Here is a 20,790-nt window from a genome sequence, read left to right as displayed (position 1 = left end):
CGCCCAGAAGGGCTGGCCCTTGTTCTCGCGGAGGGTGCCCGCCGCTTCCGCTTCCGCTCCGGCCATGCTGGGGTGCTGGCGGGCGGCCTCAGCCATCTCTGCGGGGAGCGGGCGGTGGGCAGGCTGCCTGCGCGGCCGCTGCCTCTTCTCCATGGCGAAAAGCAAGTTCGAGTACGTGCGGGAGTTCGAGGCGGACGACACGTGCCTGCCCAACTGCTGGATAGTGGTCCGGCTGGACGGCCGCAACTTCCACAGGTGAAGGCCGGACAGGCAGCCAGTGGCCGCGGCGCTTATAGCGATGTGGTCGCTATGGCGACGCCTCAGCGGGCGGCATATGGCGGGGCCGTACCTCGGGGTTTCGTCGGCCTAAAGGCGCTGGGAGCGGTGGGCTGGGAGTGCCGATCCTGACTGGTGCCCTGCGGTGGGCCTTGGCTGTTCCCTGCCCGACCTGTGTGAACTCTGCAGGTGCAGGGGTTGCAAATCCTCTTTTCCCTCCTGGGAACCTAAAGGGGCCTACAGGAAAGAAGGGGAGAGACTCTTCAGTAGGGGCTGTTGTGACAAGACAAGGGGTAATGGCTTCAAAATAGAGGGAGGTAGATTTAGATTGGATGTTAGGAAAAATTTTTTTACACTGAGGGTGGTAGAACACTGTCCCAGGTTGCCCAGAGAGGTGGTGGAGGCCCCATCCCTGGAAACATTCAAGGCCAGGCTGGATGAGGCTCTGAGCAACCTGATCTGGTTGGAGATGTCCCTGCTCCTTGCAGGGGGGTTTGACTGGATGGGCTTTGAAGGTCCCTTCCAACCCTAACTATTCTGTGATTCTGTGAACCCTTCCCTCGGCCTCTCCAGGACACGGAATTACTGCTGGTGTTTTGTCTTCAAGGGTCATGGGCAGCTTCAGAACCGTGCCTTCGGCAGGGTGTTAGGGAAATGATATAGCAGTGCCTTGGGTGTGCTGGGGAGGGACAGCGACTGGTATACAGGGATGTTTACTTGTCTTTGGAGTCAGTGCTGTGTGGCATTTGCCTTTCTTCAGGATAAATAGAGCACAGTCCTCTCGAGCAATATGTGACGTGTTCTTGCTGGGGATTTGAGCCCTGGTTTGGTCATACGGGGTCCTGGTGGAGCCCTCACATTTTAACAGGTTTACTGATGATGTTGCACTTGTTGGACTAAAAGACGCCTTAGGAGAAAGTGAATTTACAGGAAATAGTATTTGTCATCCTCTTATTCTAGGTAAAATACGAAAACCAGTCATTCTGAAAGGCTAGTTAGGGTGAGATACTGATGGGAAAGAGAACGGTTTATCCAGAGTGTATAAAAAGAGGGGGTTTGTTATTTCTTTTATACCTGGAGGGAATTCTATGCCAGTATTGACGGGATACTGGCAATCAATGTTCATGGAGAGTAAATATGAAAATGAATGGATTAAATCTTTAAGGGATTCTTATTCAGCTGTTTTTGCTTTGAAGGTTTTCTGAGCAGCATGAGTTCAAAAAGCCGAATGATGACCGTGCTCTTAATCTGATGACCAAGTGTGCCCAGACAGTGATGCAAGAATTGGAAGATATTGCTATTGCTTATGGACAGAGTGATGAATATAGTTTTGTTTTCAAAAAGAAGAGTAGATGGTTTAAAAGAAGAGCCAGGTAACAGCTGCTTTGATATTGAAGTTAACTTGTTTTTAACATCTCTCTCTCAACCTGTAATTCTTCTTTAGGTTGCCCTTTTTCCACACACAGAGGTTAGGTGCGTACCCTACAATTAGTTCAGCTTCTTCATGTCGACACTTTGCACGTGATCTTTCAGGAAAATATGTTCAGTGATAAACGGTCTAAAAAAATGATAAAACAAATGTTAGAAATAAACATTGTTAGAACAAACATTCTTCTAAGGAAATATTGCCTTTTGCAAACTCTTTATTTGATTCTCCGTACTTCCTGTTCTTCAAAAGACTCTGTGCCATTGCTGGTCTGTTCGGCTGTTATTTAAGAAATGCTATCCACTAGAATTATTGCTACTGATTCCTCAGATAATTACAGATACATAAACATACTGATGTATTTCTTTCTTTTTCCTTTTGCTTTATGTTTGCAAGTAAGTTCATGACTCATGTGGTCTCCCAGTTTGCCTCAAGTTACGTTTTCTATTGGAAGGATTACTTTAAGGACCAGCATCTTCTGTACCCACCGGGATTTGATGGACGGATTGTGTTGTATCCCAGTAACCAAAACTTAAAAGACTACCTCAGCTGGAGACAAGCAGATTGTAAGCGTTTCTAGAAAACGGAGATTTGTGCAGTTGAGTTCTCTTCCTCTCTGAATAGAAATGCGTTTATTGCCGGTGTATTTGTACATGTAGGTATCGATGAAAGAACAGCAGGTAGGGTGCTAGTTTTAAATAAACAATATTAGAATTAATTTGGGCTTTGTATGGCTATAGAGATTCTGGCTGAAATTTTGAGTCTATATCTACATCTATATTGGTTGCTTCCTGGGAGTGAGTTCAGCACAGGAAATATTAGAACTATTAATAGAATTAATTTATTTTCTATGTTCCGGGTTTGTTTAGCCAAGGTAATGAAGCCAAGCCTCTTTAATGAAGAGATGTGAGTGTTCAAAGTCTCACCATGTAGCAATCAGAAGGGCTGCATATTCCGTGCTAGAATGGAGCATTGGATTTACTTTCTACACTTTTAGTAGTACATCAAGATTATTTATGTTACAAACACCCTTCACCCTCTGCTCTCCCTTTTCAGAATTATAATGAAATCTATTTCGTAGTCATCCTTATGATATGCAGTACCTTAAAAATGTATCAGAAAGATTGTATCTTCTGGAAATAAAGCTGGGTTTTTTTCTGAGCAGTCACTCAGATTTGGTAAATACTCTTTCTGTCACTCTTTTCTCTTTTCTGTAGGCCATATTAATAATCTTTACAATACAGTGTTTTGGATGCTTGTGCAGCGAAGTGGTTTGACACCAGTGCAAGCACAGGATAGACTGCAGGTAAGAGTCTCTTGAGGTCGTGTCTTTTTTCCAGCTACAAAGAAAATCATAAGATTTGCAAAGCTGTGTCTTACCGACCCAGCAGCCCTGGCTGGCTTCTCTGTTCTTACTGGAATAATTTTGTGGGTGTAGATTCAACAACTTCTTGAATTGTACAGATATTAATAGGATTAGCAAATAATGTATTTTTGGAAAATATTAGCAGGATTTTAATTTCTTAATTAGCAAGTTTGGAAACCTTAAAAATGTCACATAAACTTCCAGTATCCATAGGCACAAAGTACGATGGCAGAATTCAGCTGCTGTTGATTCCCTGTCCCTTCTGTAGTATTTCATCTCGTTGTGCAGCAGATTATTTCTGTTTCCATTTGGAGTCTGTTGACTTTCTTCTATTTGTCTTGAAAACGTAATAAAAAACCTCTCTGTTTTAATATCCTTATTTGGCAGTTGCAAATAGTTCCTCTTTTGGGAGAGGTAATTAAGCCTTGTAATTTAAGGGTGAAAAATCTGTATAAATGTCAATCTTACTTACAGTATTCACCCATTTTCTACCCTAGAGATTCAGTTTATTTGGTTTTTATTTTCATTTCCTCTCAGGGAACTTTGGCTGGAGATAAGAATGAAATCTTATTTTCTGAATTCAACATCAACTACAACAATGAACCTTTGATGTATAGAAAAGGAACTGTCTTAATATGGCAGAAGGTAAAAACCTCTATTACCATTTGCTTCATCCTCGTGTTTTAAATAGCTACGCTGTGGCAGACAAGCTACACTGTAAGATCACCAGATGTATCCCAGATGTGTGTCTATGTACAAATAGATTTTAAAACTAATCAAATTTGCCGTGTAATGACATGAAAGACTACTAATTGTTTTAGAGGTGTTTTTGAGATACCTGTATCTGTGAGCATAGTATAAAAAATAGTCTTTGAAGTCTGGCTTAGATACAAATTATGACCATTGAGATAAAATGTATGTCAACAGATAACAATGTATATGTAGAATTTCACAAGATTGATATATTTGCTAGATAAATCTCCCTTGTTTAATGAATCCTACAGTTGGTTTATAGTGTTACCAGCTTTGAAAATTGAGGAAGTATTCTGCTTCCTGAAAAATTCCATTTTATGACTGTTGTAATTTTGATATGGTAATCATTGGGGCCTGTGCCCGGCCCTTCCCAGGATTAGATCCCAAGTATTTCCACTGCAAAGGAATTACAAACTTTTGTTCAGTAAGGTAGCTCAGCTCATCGTATGCGTAGTATCCTTTTCTATTTCTGTGAAGGAGCATAGTAAGGAGCAGAGTTGTTAATGGGGAATTCCTTCTAACAATAACTTGTAAATTTTCATCATTTTAGGATTACATCACTGATCCAGAATTAGTGGAAGAAATTTCTGTCCTGTGTTTTGTATGAGATGACACCCTAGAAAATCAAACGTTTCTGGCCTTAGTGTCCTCCTGTACTAGGACATCTTAACTAGAATGTTTCCTGTGATCAGGACCCATCTATGTTAAGAGTTCTGCATAACTTGCTCAGCCTTTTGTCTTGTATACATAAAAATTTCCTTTCTTTCCTTTTTTGTTTTAAATTTTGGGCAGCAATTTCTATTACTTCATTTGAACTAACTGGAACAAATAGAGGCTCCCACCTGGAAATATATTCCACTTGTTCCTTATGCATTTTTTTTCTTGGTAATTGTAGACATTAGCAAGGTTTCCCTTTTGCTTTATACAGCTCCAAATTAAATATTGTACTTTATTCAAGAGTACTTGCAATCAGTTATGTGAATTTGTAGGTAAATTTTTCAAGCCATGTGATGATGACGTGCAGTTTCAACTGCTCCTCTGTTAGTCTTTGAACCGAGAATAGACTCTCTTTCAAAAGATGCAGTGTTCAAATTCTGTAGTATGCTATACAGTCAATAGTTGCTTTTGGTGTGGCTTTGTTTCTTGTCCATTTGTGAATCCCCTCTGGAGTCTTGCATGTCTGCTAATGTGTCAACTGTATTTTCAGATGAATGAAGTCATTACTAAGAAAATAAAACTACCAAAGGAAACGGAAGAAAAGGAAGTTGAAGTGACCCGAACTAGAACTAAAATTGTTCCCCTGCACTGTGACATTATTGGGGACCAGTTCTGGGAAGAATACCCTGAGATTCTGGCTGAGGATAGTTGATACCTCTGATGAGTATAACTGGTAGTTTACATTTTGCTCTGCTTGGGTTGTTGGCAAGTGAGGAGTATGAGTGGTGGCTGGCAGAGTTTAACCTGTAACCCTCTTTGGCAGCTACGTTGGTTTTAGCGCTGTTGTTGCCTGAAGAAAAGACACTGATATGTTGCCTGACATACAAGGATATGCCCTTATTGAAAACCTAAAATCGTGTTATATTTTGAATGTTAAGAACTCATCATAAATTAAGACTGCTCCTTCCTTGTACGTGCATATTTGTAGAAAAAGTGTATAGAAATTTCATGCATTTCTATAGCATTTAAACCATGGGATACTTTACTGAACCACCAAACTATAAAAAAGCTTGCGTATTTGAACAGTTAAAAGCAGAGGAGAAAACAATTATTTAGATTTTTGTTTCAAGAGAGACGGACCAGAAGACTTCAATTGGCATTTAGTATTAAATTTCAAGGCCAGTATGGTTAGTCAGATTAGTGACAAACTGTTAACTGCCTAGTGTCTCTGATTCTTACAGAAAGGAAATGGAGTAGCCTAGCAGTTTCCTATGATGATTTTAAAAGCTTTTGTCAAATGTACAGGATTTTTGTACTTTTTAAAAATAATTAAAAAAAAATTATTCCCAGCTGTGTTTGCCACTTGGCCTTTCTCATTCTTGGGACTTTTACTAGTAATTGGTGAAGATCGCAAACAGTTTAGTTAATAATAAAGATACTGTACAGACTCGAATTCTGTAAGGACATGGGTAGGTATTGTGCTCTCGTCTTCCGTGGCCTGGGAAGTCATCTGTCTCCTACCGTGCAGTGGAGTGAAAGGTACCAACACAGGAGAGCAACGAGGGTGCTAACAAGAACTTGCATTGCTGTTTTCTGGTTCTCCTGGGGACGACACAGATGCAGCGGTTTGGACAATACATGTTCGTTAGAGGGAAGGGGGGTATTGTGTGTTGCCTGGTCTATGCACCGTTTTGTTCTGGTTTAACTATCAGTTAAGACCCTTTGTCAAAACAGTTAAATCATACAACCTCTCAGAGCAGAAATATTTCTGCTAATGTGAAGGGGCTTGTCCCAGTGAAATAACCTATTTCAGTATAGAAATACAACTATAATAATGTAATAGATATTTATAAGGATATTATTACAGCAATCTGGCAAGCTGTTGCTAAGGGAGAGATAGTCAGCAGTTGGGACTGGCCATAAAAATGGAAAGAAACAATCAAAAGTGACTGAGGAAGCTCAGTAAAGAGCTAGTTTCCCGTAAATTTATGTATCAGTCTACTCTCTGTTTCCCCTTTTCTTCCCAGTAAGGAAGAACTTAGACATTTAAGGCAATGTGCATTTTGTTGTGGGTTTTGTTGTTTTCTTTTTAACACTAAAGAGGTACTGATGTAAACTACTATTTTGCTTAATCTCAGGAAGAAACTGTAATGAGTCTATGCGCAGGGCTTCCCCTCTACTGCTGGGTGCTATTACTGAGCGGTCAAGCACTCACAATGAGTGCATCACTTTTAGCTTGTAGAATGGGCTGTATAATTCCCAGGAAGAGGATGTGAGGGATTGTGAGATGATGATTCCGAATGAATCATTACACCACTCATTTACTGCTAAGAACTCTGTGGTTTTTTGTTGTTTTCTTTTTTTGTGGGTTTTTTTTTTTTTTTGTCTTATAACACAAATGTCATTTACTTGACTTTGAAATGCCATATGTTACTATCTGGTGCCTGACTTCAGACATTACATATGAAGCAGCTGTTCCAGAGGTGGTAACATTTGGATTTTGCAGTCTAAGGAAAGATGAAAAGAAATTTTGGAAACCATAATTCATGCTTGGAAAGTATTTTGTAGGTTTTTTTGGTCATATATATTATGACACTACCTGATACATAAATAGATAATATCGTAGAATGTATGTACGTTGTGTGTGTATAAAAAATGGGGTCTGTATTGGGTGTTGTCCTTGGAGCATTTTCTAATTAACTCAGCCTTACAATAATATGTAATAACTAAACATCTCTGTTTACATCTGTATGCAGACTTTGGAACCAAGATGTGGATTGTCTGTACAGCCATGGCCTTTAATTTATATTAATAGAAGTGCTAGAGAAAGAAACGCCCTGTGGCATCCTCATGCATGAAGTCATATATATGACTTCGTAGCTGCAGGGGAAAAGAAATCTTCCTAAGGTCCAAGAAGTGGACTGGTGGTGGCACCCACAGCTTGACCTGTGTCCTGTGCCTGTGCTTGCAGGTATTTCTGTAGCTGCAGAAGTCCTGTACGGTGACCCAGTGAAGAAATGGGTGTTTCCTCTGAAGTTGGTCTGCAACCCCTGGCTGATGTTGTATTGCTGTAACAGGAAGCATTGAACGTACGGGGACCAGTGAGAAAAGATTAATGGTAGGTGGTGGAGCCCCTTACACTAAAACCACTCTGCAGCATTAACACACCTTGCCTTGCTCTTTGGATAGATGTATACCATTTTAACGGATTTAAATGTAAATTACAGCGCAGCCGCCTTTTTCCCAGGTGCCATTTCATTGCCTGCGTGCCGGGTCAGGCGCCGTTGGGTCCCCGCTCCAGGCTGGGCTGCGGAGGCCAGCGCTGGAGTTGCACCGGGGAGTTGGCTGAGGCCGCAGCGAGGAGGGAAACCGCAGCGGTACCGGGGGACCGGGGGCCGCCCGTCCCACGCCAGGGGCGGCTCCGCCCCTCGGGGGCCCGACCCGCGCGGGCGGCGCTCCGCGCTCTCCCCTCCCCTCCCCGCGCCGTGCGGGCCGGAACCTGCTGAGCTCGCCCGCCCGCACGGGTTGGCCGCGCGGCGCGGCAGCGGCCCCTAGTGGCGGTGGGCGGGGGGTGGCGGCCCGCTGCCCGCAGCCCGGCATGGAGAAGGACGAGGTGGCCGCGACAGGCGCGGAGCAGCGGCGGTGCCGCCGTCGGCCCGGGGCCGAGCGCTCCCCCAGCCCCAGCCGCCTGGACGTGAGCTCCAGCCGCTTCGACCCGCTGCTGGCCCTGTACTCCGCCAGCACGCCGCTGCCCTTCCCCGCCGCGCCCTGCTTCAACAACCTCGCCGAGTACGAGAGCTTCCAGCGCGGCCTGCTCCGCCCGCGCGGCCGCCGCTCCGCTCCCTCCCGCCGCGGCCCCTCCGCCACCTCCCGCGCCGCCCGCCGCGGCCCGCCCGCCGCCGACCCCGAGCGCATCCAGCGCCTCCGCAGCCTCATGGTCAACGCGGGCCCCGAGCAGGAGGCGGCCGAGGGCGGTGCGGGAGCCCGGCGGCGGCGGGCGCCGCGCAACGTCCTCACCAGGATGCCCCGTAAGGGCGCGGGCGGGGGGCTGCGGGGGCTGAGGGGGAGGCCGGGGTGGAGTGAGGCGGCGAGTTGAGGGGTGCTGGGGTGGGGAAGGGGCGTCAGGTGACGGTTGGGGTGGGAGGATGGCGGAGGGTGTGAGGGCGGGGGCTGGGCCTACCCTGGAGTGGGAGGCTGAGGAGGGGGCGAGGGATGCGGGCTGGGCCTGGGTGTAGCGAAGGCGTGGAGTTGGGATGGAGTTCGGAGGTTTGGAGCGAGCGGGGGCCGAAGGGAGTGGTTGGGTGACAGCGGGGTGCGAAGGGTGAAATGACGGAGTTTGGGTGGAAAACCATACTTGAGTGCTAGGTGAAAGGCTGGGAAAATTGTGTGCAGAAATGAGGAACGGCGCCTTTCACAGAGCTGCTTACTCAGAGATTACGCTGATTTTGTTACGGTAACACTGGCGTCTGTTATTTGGCTTATTACATTCATCCTCTTGATTTTAAGGAAAAAAGGATGAGAAACCGCTGTGCTTTCAAAAGTGCTATTATTAAACCAGGAATCAGATTTGAGTCAGTGCAGCTCGTTAAATTGTAACTGCAGCGTGAGTCTGTAACGCACTGCTATATCTTGGTTCCTGACTGCGCCTCCTGGGGCATAAATACAGCGCTGGCATTTCTAGTAACGTGATGGCAGAACAGGGGATTGAGGTGGGAGGCAGCTGTGATGTTGCTGAACTCATCAGCTGTGATGGTGATAGAAGTTTCTTGTCTAAATTTAATGCGTGCAGTCAGGGTAATAGTCCCTAAACAGTAAAGAGTGCAACTGGTGCACCTACACCAGGAACCAAATGGCATTGCCATCAAACGAGCTGTAACTTTAGTGCGCTTGATTAAAAATGTGTGGTTTTTTTGAATCAAAGTATCCCTTCTAATCACCAGTGTCCTTAAATATTGATTTAGGATCTTAATATAAAGTATCTGTATTTGGATTACTGTGATGGAAATTGGAAAAAAAAAAAAAAACTATGTAAAAATTAGCTTTAGTGGCAGTCTAGCAAATATGCTTCCATGTTTAATAGCCAGGTGTCTAAGGCTGCACAGTTTGGACTTTGCAGAAGACCAACACAACCAACATAGAAAGTGCTATTCAGCAGTCTGGAGAGTTTTAAGAATAACTTATAGCCAAAATTGTGTGCTCTACCTGTAAGTAGCAGGCCTGTCAGCACTGCAGGTGGGCCAGCGTTTGACACTTGGATTCTAAGGCCGTCGCTGCCTCTGAAGGTAACCGTGATACGTGGCTTGCTGTGTCCTGCACTTGTGGTGCTGTGCTCCCAGGTAGCTATGGCAAGATATGACGTGTTCCTTAAATTCAATCAGTTAGAAATGTAAAATGGAGCTAAAATATTGCTTATCATGAGGGCTAATTTCAGATGGAGCCATAAAGTAAGAAAGAAGCTACTTCAGCAGTGCCTGCTTTGGATCAGTTGAGGAGAAGCTATTTCAAATTACTTTGCATTTACCAAGGGGCAGAGAACTCATGTGTCAGCAGTTACTGCAGAGCAGTCAGAAAGGCATTTGATAGTGTTCTGATTATTTCAACTGCTCTGACTTGCTTTGCTCTTGTTTGGTGGTTTTTTTTTTTAAAAATCTTGCATCTTAATAAAGTGTACCCTGAGGACAGGGACTTGAACTTAACTAGAGTTAGGATCTTTATTTTTTCCCTCCTGGAGTACTTGCCCTCTGGCTTACAGTAGTTTTCTAGTCATTCTTCAGAATCCTGGTATTAAGCAGATGCTTATTTTATACAAATAGGGATTGAATTTTGAGTGCAAAACCAACAAGGTAACACTTTTCCCTGTGGATTGAAAAATTATTAATACTGGTACTTAACAGCATCAAAAGCCACAGGCAAATCTTGCTGCACGCAGAGCCTGGTCATTGCAGGCTTTGATGCTTGCGGAGGAGATATGTTGCAAAGATAAATTCCTTGTGTTGCTAGCTTTATTTTTTTTCTGAGCAGTGGATGTCAGATTGTTGAAAGTTTTTTGGAGGATGTGTTCTGCCTTTTTGATTAGGTAAAGTTGGAAATTTGCCCTGGTGAAGCTGGCACCTTATGCAGCAAGGAAAAGTGAGAGCAGCATGTATTGTCTCGATTTGGTAGAGCTATAGTGTTTTCCACCAGGCCTAATGGAGTGCTGATAAGCAAAGGCATAGCTGGAAATAAAAATTGTACTTGGATTTTTATAAGTTGTAGATAAAGTTCCTAAATAAAAGGAACATAGGAATCTAAAATGTAAAAAATATCTAAATCTAAAATGTTCCTGTAAATTCTCAGGGTTGTTGGGAAAAAATACCGTTATCTGATTAAACGCATCAATCTCATGTAGCGATGGTTTCATCTCTCGTTCCTGTGATGAACTTGTGAATTCAGAACATAGGTTTGTCGTCCGTTCAGCCGAAGGAAGTGCAGAGATGAATGAAATGACCCCCATAAGAAAGATGGGAGGTACTGAGACAGCTTATGCTCTGTGTGAAATAATTTTTCCCCAGCTATCCAGCCGGAGAGGGCTGGAAAAATCACAATAGACCTCAAATAAATAAATGTGATTAGGTTAATTCAGAGGAAAGTGCTTTAGATCTCCCTGCTGTGCCTACGAATTGCCATGCAGCCAAATACTGCAGATCAGCTGTCTTTCAGTAACATTTTACACTCACAGGATGCATTTTGTAGTGTGCGAATCAAACCTTGAATACATTGTCCCTGAAGCGCAAGGTGAGAGGTCATCTCTGACTCAAATATTTTTATGAATGTGAAAAACCATGTGAGATTTTAGACTAATACTTTTCCCTGACTCTCAGTAGGAATTGCACAGCAGTCCTAGGGCTGTGTTTGCAGAGGCAAACTGGTAGCTGTAATTTATCGCTGCAATGGCTTCACCGTGGCGTGGGGGGAAGTTGTAAAGTAAATATGATCTGTCCCTCCGGATAATGTACACTTGCAAAGATTTCTAGTGTGCAGATAAGGCTTGTATGTACCAGGTGAGCCGTATGTTTTACTGAATTCCTTTGGGTTGCCCTGACCAAAACCAATATTTTGCTGCAATTCAGCGTGGTTTTGTTGGTGGCTGCTGCTTTTAGTAATTTTATTTCTTTGCCAGTGAATTGTACGTCTCTGAAGGATAAAGAGTGGTACATCTTTGAAGAATATTCATCTGACTGGTGAACGTTTTAACTGAAACAATACGTTTTCATCGAATTAAATTGCTCCAGTTTAGTTTACTTGAAGAACTTTGAGCCATCTGTTGCTTCAGAAATGTCCTTGTAAAGAAAAGCAACGCACCTGATACTTTATTAGATTGTAACTCAGGTGAGGTAGCCTTAGCTAGGCACTAGTCTGCACTTGTCTCTTCAGAAAAACTCTCTCTGCTTCTGTGATCTTTCTGTTCTCTCTGAACCACTTTTCTTTAAGATTAGCGTTACTTAGAATGTTTTTGAAACGTAGCAAAAAGATTTTCAGCTAAGGCTGGTTTAGCTTTGGGTTATGTAAAGTGAAACCTTTATATTTTCTAAAGTCTTTGCTGTCCCCACTGTAAGGAGAGTTTTGGTGGTCTAGGAATTATGATCACGATGCGTTACAGTGCTCTGGGGCTTCTCATTTGTTTTGCTGTGAAGACAGGCGTTGTACCAAGATCTGAAGTACTTCTGCATAAAGTAGATTTCTACGTATTTTTAATATGTGTGTATATATATATGTCTGTATTTTTTGGCAGAGCAGTGATGTTCTCTTTCTGTTTTAGTCCATGAAGGCAGCCCATTGGGGGAACTTCACCGCTGTGTCCGAGATGGTGTAAAAATCAATGTCCACATCCGCACTTTCAAAGGGCTTCGTGGAGTCTGCACGGGGTTTTTGGTTGCATTTGACAAGTTCTGGAATATGGTAATTATTGTTCCAGCCCTTGATCTATAACTGCTTGTGCTGATTTTGGTGGGGGTAGAGTTAATTTTCTTCATAGTAGCTACTGTGGGGCTATGTTTTGGAGTTGTGCTGGAAACACAGGGATGTTGTAGTTGCTGCTGACAGAGCCAAGGCCTTTCTACCTTTCACACTACCCCACCAGTGAGTAGGCTGGGGGTGCACAAGAAGGTGGAAGCGGACACAAGTGGGACAGCTGACCCCAGCTGACCAAAGGGATGTCCCATACTGTATGACATCATGCTCAGCGTATAAAGCTGGTGGAAGAAGAAGGAAGGGAGGGACGTTTGGAGTTAAGGTGTTCATCTTCCCAAGTAACCCTTACATGTGATGGAGCTCTGCTTTCCTGGAGATGGCTGAACACTTGCCTGCTGATGGGAAATAATAAATTAATTCCTTGTTTTCCTTTGCTTGCATGTGCAGCACTTGCTTTACCTATTAAACTGTCTTTATCTCAACCCATGAGATTTTTCACTACTCTTCCAATTCTCTTGCCTGCCCCATTGAGGGGGAACAAGTGCACAGGTGTGGTGCTTAAGTTGCTGACTGGGATTAAACCCCAACACTGCTCTATGGAAAACCTGAAATTTGCAACAGGTTTAAGCAAACTACATTTTGAGAAGATTATTGTGGTATTGTGGTTCATAAAGGTAATTTGCTCTTTCACTGAGTGCTGAGTTTCAGACTTAAGTAGTGCTTGATGTTGGATTGGTATGTCTGAGAGGTGCCTAGCCATCTTAGAGAGGTTTTAGCATTTCCAACAGCTTCAAAGGTTTTGTATAAGAACCCAGGAAGATGGAATATGAGGTATATCAGAAGCTTCCAAAGCTTTCTCTGCAAAACCCAATCTTCTTATAGTGGTAGCCACTTCTCTGTTTCCTTTCACTAATACGTCACCGGGATGTCAGTGGCAAAAGCTTTTCCCTGTGTTCTACCTCCTGCAGATTTTAAAGACAGTGGATGGAAAAGCAGCTATTTACATATTTGTGAGCCTGGGGCTGTGAAAAGTTTGTAAATAGGTGGCAAGGAGTAAAGGATTTTGCAGGCAAGGCTCAGAAAGATTTTGCAAGTAATACAGAATGGATGCAAGGCTTTGCTATTGCTTTTATACCTCAGTACAACTCAGATGATTAAGAAGCCAGCTCTAAAGCATAGCTTGTTCCTAGGATGGATTTTCTCCCAGAAAGAGAATAGTTTCATAATGCTGTGACACAAAGCTGGTCCAAAGCTTCTTCATGTTTTCTTTTAATTTTGACCTTTCCATTTCTTTTATCTTCTTCTAGGCCCTGACAGACGTGGATGAGACGTACAGGAAACCAGTAATGGGCAAAGCTTTCTACGCAGAACCTCAGCTCACACTAACCCGGGTAGGTAACCATGTCCAGTTTTGACCCGATCTGCACTTGTCCTGCCAGGTGATCTAGCAGTGCATAACTCTGATACTAATGTTCGTGGAGCAACAGTCTTCTGTCTCCAGCCAACGAAACAGTGCGTCAGTTTGGTCACTTCTAGTCGAGGTAGTGTGAAGCCCAAGATTCTGCATGGTGCTCCAAAGCAAGACACTCTCTAGGATCCAGCTGCAAAAAAAAAAAAAAAAAAAAAAAGATGTTTATGAAGTTGAGAACTGAAGAGATGATAGATTAACTTCAGAACAATGAAGGAAAAAATATGTGACAGGGCTGTGCCTGTTGAATAGCATAGCTCTGGGCCTTTTGAACATCAGAGAAGCATCACAAAAACTTATAAACAGTTTCATTGTGAGGAATTTGCTTTCAAATTCCTGCCATTAAAATCTGTTTTCTGATAGATTCCACCCTTCCTTTTTTAAAGATTAGTTAAAAATAATAAAGTTGTCATTGTTCCTTTAGCCCACTCTCACAGGGATTGGATTTCCATCCTGTTGCTGGGAAGAGAAAGACTAACTGAATATCCTTTTCATTTGTCAGTATTTCATCAAAGCTTGCCTGCTGCCAGAGTAAAAGCAGTTTCTTTTCCAGTTTCAGCACCATGTGTTCTTACATTAATGAGTTCATACAGTGCTTTGGTTCTGCTGCTTCAGCTTATATTATTTTTCTATTGTTTTTGGTCTGCTCACCTCCCAGAATACCACACATGGCCTCTTCTAGTTTGTTTTGCGAAATACAAAAGGTCCATCACTTTTTCAATATACGCTCTTTGCTGATGGAGGCCCCTTGTCTTGGGGATTCGTGTCCTGCCTGAGGACACAAGGATGGAAATCTCTCTAATACTGCCTGACAACATTACAAGAGTGCTGGGAAAAGTGAGCTGATGGAGGAACTTGGTAGCTTTGTGTTGTTCCTGACTAAAGTTAAGTGCTACAGCACATCAGTGTTGCTCCCCAAATTAAATTCTTCAGTGCTTACATGAAGACACTCATGCATATGCAAGAGATCCATTCACCTTATGTCACAGTTTGACTTTGGCATGAAAACACAGTATTTATTGCTGGTAAAGGTTCTTTACTAATTGTGTGTTGTGAGCTCTGGTTTGGGATTGTATATGCAATACACCACGTAGAAATGCCGAACAAGTGGCCTCTCTTGTTTTACGAATGTGGTCACATACACAAATGTTCTTTTACAGCTGTTTGACAGACTCAAGCTGCAGGAGTCCTCCGTAAAGAAGGGAGCTGACTCAAAGACTGTCTCAGAGGAGCTAGCCCTGACAAATGACTCTCAGATGCTTGGATGGAAAGTTGGATCGGGACGAGGGAGAGCAGAAGATGAGTGCGAGAAGCAGAAACGTTTGGGCAGAGCTGGAGAAAAGAAGATGCCAGGTGACAGCTTGCATCTGGCTGCCAGAGGTGAAGCTGATGTGGGTAGTGGGACTGCCCGTGTGGAGGGTGCCAGTGCTGGTGGTACCCGTGCAAGAAGCCAGTCACGGAGAAAAAGGCGGCCCAAAGTGGATTATCAACAAGTGTTCACACGTCACATAAACCAGATTTTTATTCGAGGAGAAAATGTCTTGCTTGTCCATTTAGCACATTGACTTGGCTGAGCCTTCGTCAGTGTATTTATTTGATAGCATGAATTGCCGCTGCAGCTCTCATTGCTATGTAGCATTCTCATTAAGTATGATGGTACTGCGACTGTTTTCCCACTGCCATAACAAGGTAGGGGATATAATTCTAACTGGAGCATCCCGAACGTGATGCCAAAGCAGCCTCCTTAGATCTCTATTGGGAGTCTCAGGACAAGGTCAGCAACACAGTGGTTTCTGTGAGATGAGGGAGGTAAGCACAGATCCCACTGCTCCTTAAAAAGAAGCTAAATGGAGAGGGTTGGAAGAGAATTTTGGGATACTTAGTTACAAGAGCTAATTGTGGCAAACGTTTAAGGAACTTAAGGTTAGATCTCTACCTGAAATAAATCACAAATGCCATTTCACATGTTTTGAGTAATCTCAAGAGAAGACTGCTAATGAAACCAACAGTTTATCTGCTGTTGTTACATGGAGGTCATCTTCTCCAGACATAATTCTGGCAGTGATTTTGAAATGGTCTATAGAATGGCGGAGTGACATACTACTGATGGCTGTTTGCCCGTTCTTCATACTTAGCTCTGTAATGCCCTGTGCGATAGAAAACCTCTTAATTGAAGACTGCTCTTTTCTGTTAATGATGGCAGGACTCTACTTTGGTTTCAGTACCAAAGTTTATGCTTCTGTTTGTAGTCCTATGCTTTAGCCCTGTGTCACCAGCAAGCAGCTAATATAGCTGATCCAGGGACTTCCACATGTGGAGTTTATCTGTGAGTGTTGTGGATGCAGATGGAAAATTGAGCTTTTCTATTTCACCCATTTGCTCCTTAGTGTAATAGTGAAGTTTGCAAAGAAGTAGTTTTTCTTCTCAGATTTAAGTGTTTGTGCTGAGCACAACTGTACTGTATTGAAGCGCCTTTCAAGTTCCCTCTATTAAAACTAGAGGTGCTGTGTCTCCAGCAGTTCTCACAGAGCAGAAATCTTCATGAGTCTTTCCTATCTGTATGAATGATGCATCATCTAACTCTAGTTGAACTGAGCTTTGGAAGTGTGCCTAAAAATGTTCTGAAGTCAAATTCAGCTCATCATTGGTTTTATTTTAGCAAGGTTGTTAAGCTACTGTAGATCATGCCAGGCTTCTGCAGGTATAAACTGCTTTCCAAGACAGCTACATGCAGAAGTTTGAGGGTAAATGAAGCTGTTATATTATCAAGTCTGTTCCCTTAGTTGTCAAAGAACGCTAGATTTCACTCTGCTATTCCTGTATTAATCTCAGCTTTGCAGCAGCTCTGTGTGTTTAAGGTGAAGTTGGGAAGCTGCTTTATAGCAGATCTTGTATTGCATGTAGAGGTCCTAAGTCCTCATACTGGGTGACCGTACTCTCAGTGACGTGTATTTCTGTTGCTGCAAATGCAGCATGCTGCGTGCTTGTCACTGGGGTATGTCTGGTGTTTGGGTGAATTACAGAAATCATTTAGCAGGAGTTCCTGGACATACCAAGCAGCTGTATGTCTCATGGGGAGCCTGAAACTTTTATGTCAACATTTCAGATGATGTGGGGCTTGGGTGGCTGATCAGCACAGCCACTGAGCTGCAAACTCAAGTTCAGCCTGGGACAAAAGTGCTTCAGACTGACAAGTACTGTTGACGCAAATTAGTTTCATCAAGAGTGAAAAAAGAAAAAGGAAAGAATGTCCACAGTTTCTTATTACACATAGCTTTATTGCTGTAATCCTTTCCTACTATGAACTGAGACTAGGCACTGAAAAGATTCTTGGGGGTTCTTCTTTCTTCTCCTTTTCTGCTGTTCTTATTTGTGTCCACGTGGTCTGCAGTTCTTCCGTCTCCTGTCAGTGCTTTGTCTCCTCAGGACATTCTAAACTCTGGTTTAGGAAGATTGTTCTTGTATCCAGCCCTAGTTGTCCTGGCTTTCTGAACCTTTCCTGACTGGCTTTCTATGTGGTTGCCAACTGACCAGAACCCTCACAAATTACTAGAAACGTGTGAAACTAGAAACAAGGGGCTTATTTCTGCTCTGGACTTCTCAAGAGCTTTTATTGCAAGTGAATATTTTTCTTCATTATGGTTTTGGTTGTGGGTTGTTTTTTCTGCTCTGCTTTCTGACTGGTTTTTATTTCAGTTGCCTGGGATGACTTATCTGCCTCATCCATTCCTGCCAAAGACTACTGGTTTTGACACTTCTTCCCTTTCCTTCATGCTTGACCAAAGGGTGTCAAACCTCCACTCCCGCCTATGCATTATGACATCTATTTGAATTCTTACTTTTTTTTTACCTCATATTCTTAATTCTGTCTGCCTAGTTTATACTGCCTTGTGCATTAAATAAGATACAACTACCATGAATGTTCCTGTGGCTGTACTGCCCTCTTTCCTTGTCCGCTGACACTTCACCGAGTTCTCAGTTCTTACTAGAAGTCTCGGTGTTTCCTTTCATCAAAAGTTTTTCTCTGAAATCTTACAGATGTTTGTTGCTTCACATCTACAAGTTTATTTTTTTTACGTTTTATGAAAAATGCTGGTGCTTAGACTTGCATTTGTGCCTTGATTTTTATACCATCACTGACTTGTTCTTCCAAAATCATCACCTCAGTCAACAAACCTGGGTGAGAACTATACAGTTTGTCTACTTTTTTTGCTCTACCTCATTATTAAACTGTTCTCATTGTTGTCTCATCTGTGGAGTTGGTTAAAATTATCTCCTCCAATTTAGATATAATGGCTTATTTGGTGGTTTTTCCCTTGTTTCCTACTTCCCTGGCCACCTCTCATTATTTCCAAGCTGCTTCCTAAATACAGCCTCTTTTACAACTTCAGATCTTCCAAAGTGTCTTCCTTTTCCTTACTTTTTCTGATCTTGTATCTTTTTAAAGCCCGTTATCAAAATTATATTTTATGAATTTTGTCTGTTTCAAGCGTAGCATTTGTGATTTTTGTCTTTTTCAGGCATCAGAATTGTGACTAGGCAAGTGATCCTGTGTGTATGTTGTCACTTGCATGTTTAATACTTCAGATAAAGTTGCTCTTTAAATAAAACTGAACGTGATATTCTGAAATGAAGTCTTCTACCTCACTTAAGTATTCATGTACATCTATTGGAAAAAAAAAAAAGAAAACAACACTTGGAAACAAATTAGCTTTGGGGTTTTTTTAGTGTTTCTGGTTATTTCTTTCCATATTTTTCCTTTTCCAAACTCAGCATAAAATCCAGGTTCTTTGTTCAAAAAGCTGTCTGCTCGTAGCCATTCCTCTGTTGCTGCAGTGTCACCAAGATGATGTGAGCGTAGACACCTGAAGTCATTATGCTAAAGAATGAAAAGTAGAAGCAGGAAGCAGTCTTAAGAAACAGAGCTGTGTGAGAATGAAAAAGCTTTGGGCCAAATGCAAAGAACTCTGGAAAGGATCCACATTCTGGTTGCAACCTGTGCAGTATTTCTAGGACATGGTTCAGCCTGCTGCTCAGCAGTGATTTCTAGAGTGTTTATGGTGAGGTACCTAATTACTTCAGGGAGCAAAGTTTTCTGAACTACTTTTGAAGAAGTGTTGTGATAATTTGAGACTTTTTTAGAATCAAAAATAGCAGACAAATATGAAATTTCTGAAACGTTATGATGGCAGCTGCAGAAATGATGTAATGCAATAGTCTTGGAATCTGATGTCACAGATATATCTCACGATGTCATCATATATCTTTTAATTGCCAACCCAGTTCAATAGGGAGCCATGTCTTGTGGTTACTTTAAGAGTGGCAATTTTATTTGTATGGTGATAGAATTCGAGGGACCTTTGCAGATAGTCTGAATGGGATTTTCCTGGAACCACAGCATAAAACCTTGCTATGCTGTGGGGAAGCGAGGAACTGGTAGGGAGAATTGGGCTGAGGGCTGCGGTGTTACCCTACAGTTATGTGTATCATGGTTGGGATTATTTATTGGGAAACTTTTGCACAGGTGCTTCATTTTTATCAAACATTTGTTAAACAGAGCTGTGGTAGTAGAATAGATAAGGCCAAAGGGAAAAAAGGAGCTTGTAAAAGGTGTGGGTTTACAAGTTTCTTCTCTCAGCTGACTTGTCCAGCTTATTAATTGCCTGGAAATTTTTTTCTGATCTGGAGACAGGTATTTAGCATGTCCTCGCTGGGTGATTACCGAAATAGTCGGTGAGTCCATCTGCTTCTTGTCCTTCAGTTTCTGGATCTGTTGTTGCTGATGCGGCTTTCCCTTCTGTATCATTTGGAAGCAGGGCCAGGTCTCTCAGCAGGAGTAGGTTTGACTGCCTGCTGTTTGTTTTTCTTTTTTCCCCGTATCCCTATGGAATGTAACCCCTTCTAGTTTTTACATCCAGATAGCCTTTGGCTATTCTTGATTTTCATATTATTCTCTACAGCCTCTTGGAACTATTTGGTCAGAAGAATTATGTATCTTGGATTGGTTGGAGTGAACTGTTTGTTTTTTTTTTTTAACTTACTTTCCTTCCCGTGGGGCTAGGTTTTCCTAGTTTGCCATTGCAGTCACCCACTTGCACCTGTGAATCACTGTGGGTGATGAATTGTCCAGGAAAAAAGAAGCAGAGAAAAAAGATGTCTTATTTTTGTTGAATTTGACATTCTGTCCAACATGTGGCCAACATTTACCCTTTTTATTCCTTGCTGGCACTGGCCTAACTGAGACAGGTGGAAACAGTTATTTCATCCAGAGTCTTGAAAGAAAATGGAAAGGCATTAGGGACAGCAAACTGGGAAAACACTCTGAGTTTCTGAAGATGTCTATCTCCAGATAAACTTCCTGTCTTTCAATAAACAGATCAGAATTATAACAATGATCTTAATTTGCAAGCTCTGCAACTGGATAAAAATGGAAGGCACGGTTCTACACCCTTTCAGAGGCAGTGCAGCAGCAGTGATGCCTTCAGCCAGGCAAGCGCTTTCCTGAGAAACTGTTCAGTTGTATGTTGGTGTCTGCCTCAAAGTATAACTGTAAAATACTGCAAATTAATATGTAGATGTTTTCACTCCTGCCTGCACTGCAACGTATAAAACATAAATGCTAGAGTATGCATCTTCCGCAGTCTGGAACTATTTCAGTTCATGCTTTTGCTTCTTGGTATCGGCGTAAAAATTTGAAGATTGTGCTATAGCAATCCTAAGACTGACTTTGCTAAAGTGTTACGAAAGGCTAACACTGACTAGAAATGATAGTGAAAAACGAAGGGATTACAGAATTTGTAATTGTAATTAAGGTATTGCAAACCAGAAGTCTCTATTCTTAATATCCTTATGAAGATGCACAAATGGAAATGTATGAAGCCACAACTGGAAGAA

General features: G+C 42.6%; 2 protein-coding genes across 3 annotated transcripts; both read left to right on the top strand.

Moving 5' to 3' along the window:
* The first annotated feature begins 64 nt into the window (after nucleotides 1-64).
* On the top strand, nucleotides 65-5,827 carry THG1L (tRNA-histidine guanylyltransferase 1 like). Of its 2 annotated transcripts, XM_086758868.1 has the most exons (6): nucleotides 65-255; nucleotides 1,473-1,649; nucleotides 2,099-2,268; nucleotides 2,920-3,008; nucleotides 3,606-3,713; nucleotides 5,029-5,827. In XM_086758868.1, the coding sequence occupies exons 1-6, from the start codon at nucleotides 65-67 to the stop codon at nucleotides 5,188-5,190; spliced, it is 897 nt and encodes a 298-aa protein (XP_086614994.1). In that variant the 3' UTR covers nucleotides 5,191-5,827. The 2 variants fall into 2 exon arrangements, with proteins under 2 accessions (XP_086614994.1, XP_086614995.1); XM_086758869.1 differs by lacking the exon at nucleotides 65-255 and having other exon boundaries at nucleotides 1,539-1,649; nucleotides 2,103-2,268.
* Nucleotides 5,828-8,061: 2,234 nt separating this feature from the next.
* On the top strand, nucleotides 8,062-19,403 carry LSM11 (LSM11, U7 small nuclear RNA associated). Its single transcript, XM_086759169.1, has 4 exons — nucleotides 8,062-8,506; nucleotides 12,277-12,416; nucleotides 13,736-13,819; nucleotides 15,057-19,403. The coding sequence occupies exons 1-4, from the start codon at nucleotides 8,077-8,079 to the stop codon at nucleotides 15,459-15,461; spliced, it is 1,059 nt and encodes a 352-aa protein (XP_086615295.1). The 5' UTR covers nucleotides 8,062-8,076; the 3' UTR covers nucleotides 15,462-19,403.
* The last annotated feature ends 1,387 nt before the right edge of the window (nucleotides 19,404-20,790 follow it).

Source organism: Chlamydotis macqueenii, chromosome 14 (genome assembly GCF_036417535.1).
Source record: "Chlamydotis macqueenii isolate bChlMac1 chromosome 14, bChlMac1.mat, whole genome shotgun sequence".
Classification (NCBI taxonomy): domain Eukaryota; kingdom Metazoa; phylum Chordata; class Aves; order Otidiformes; family Otididae; genus Chlamydotis; species Chlamydotis macqueenii.
This window is presented reverse-complemented; position numbering and strand designations above follow the sequence as displayed.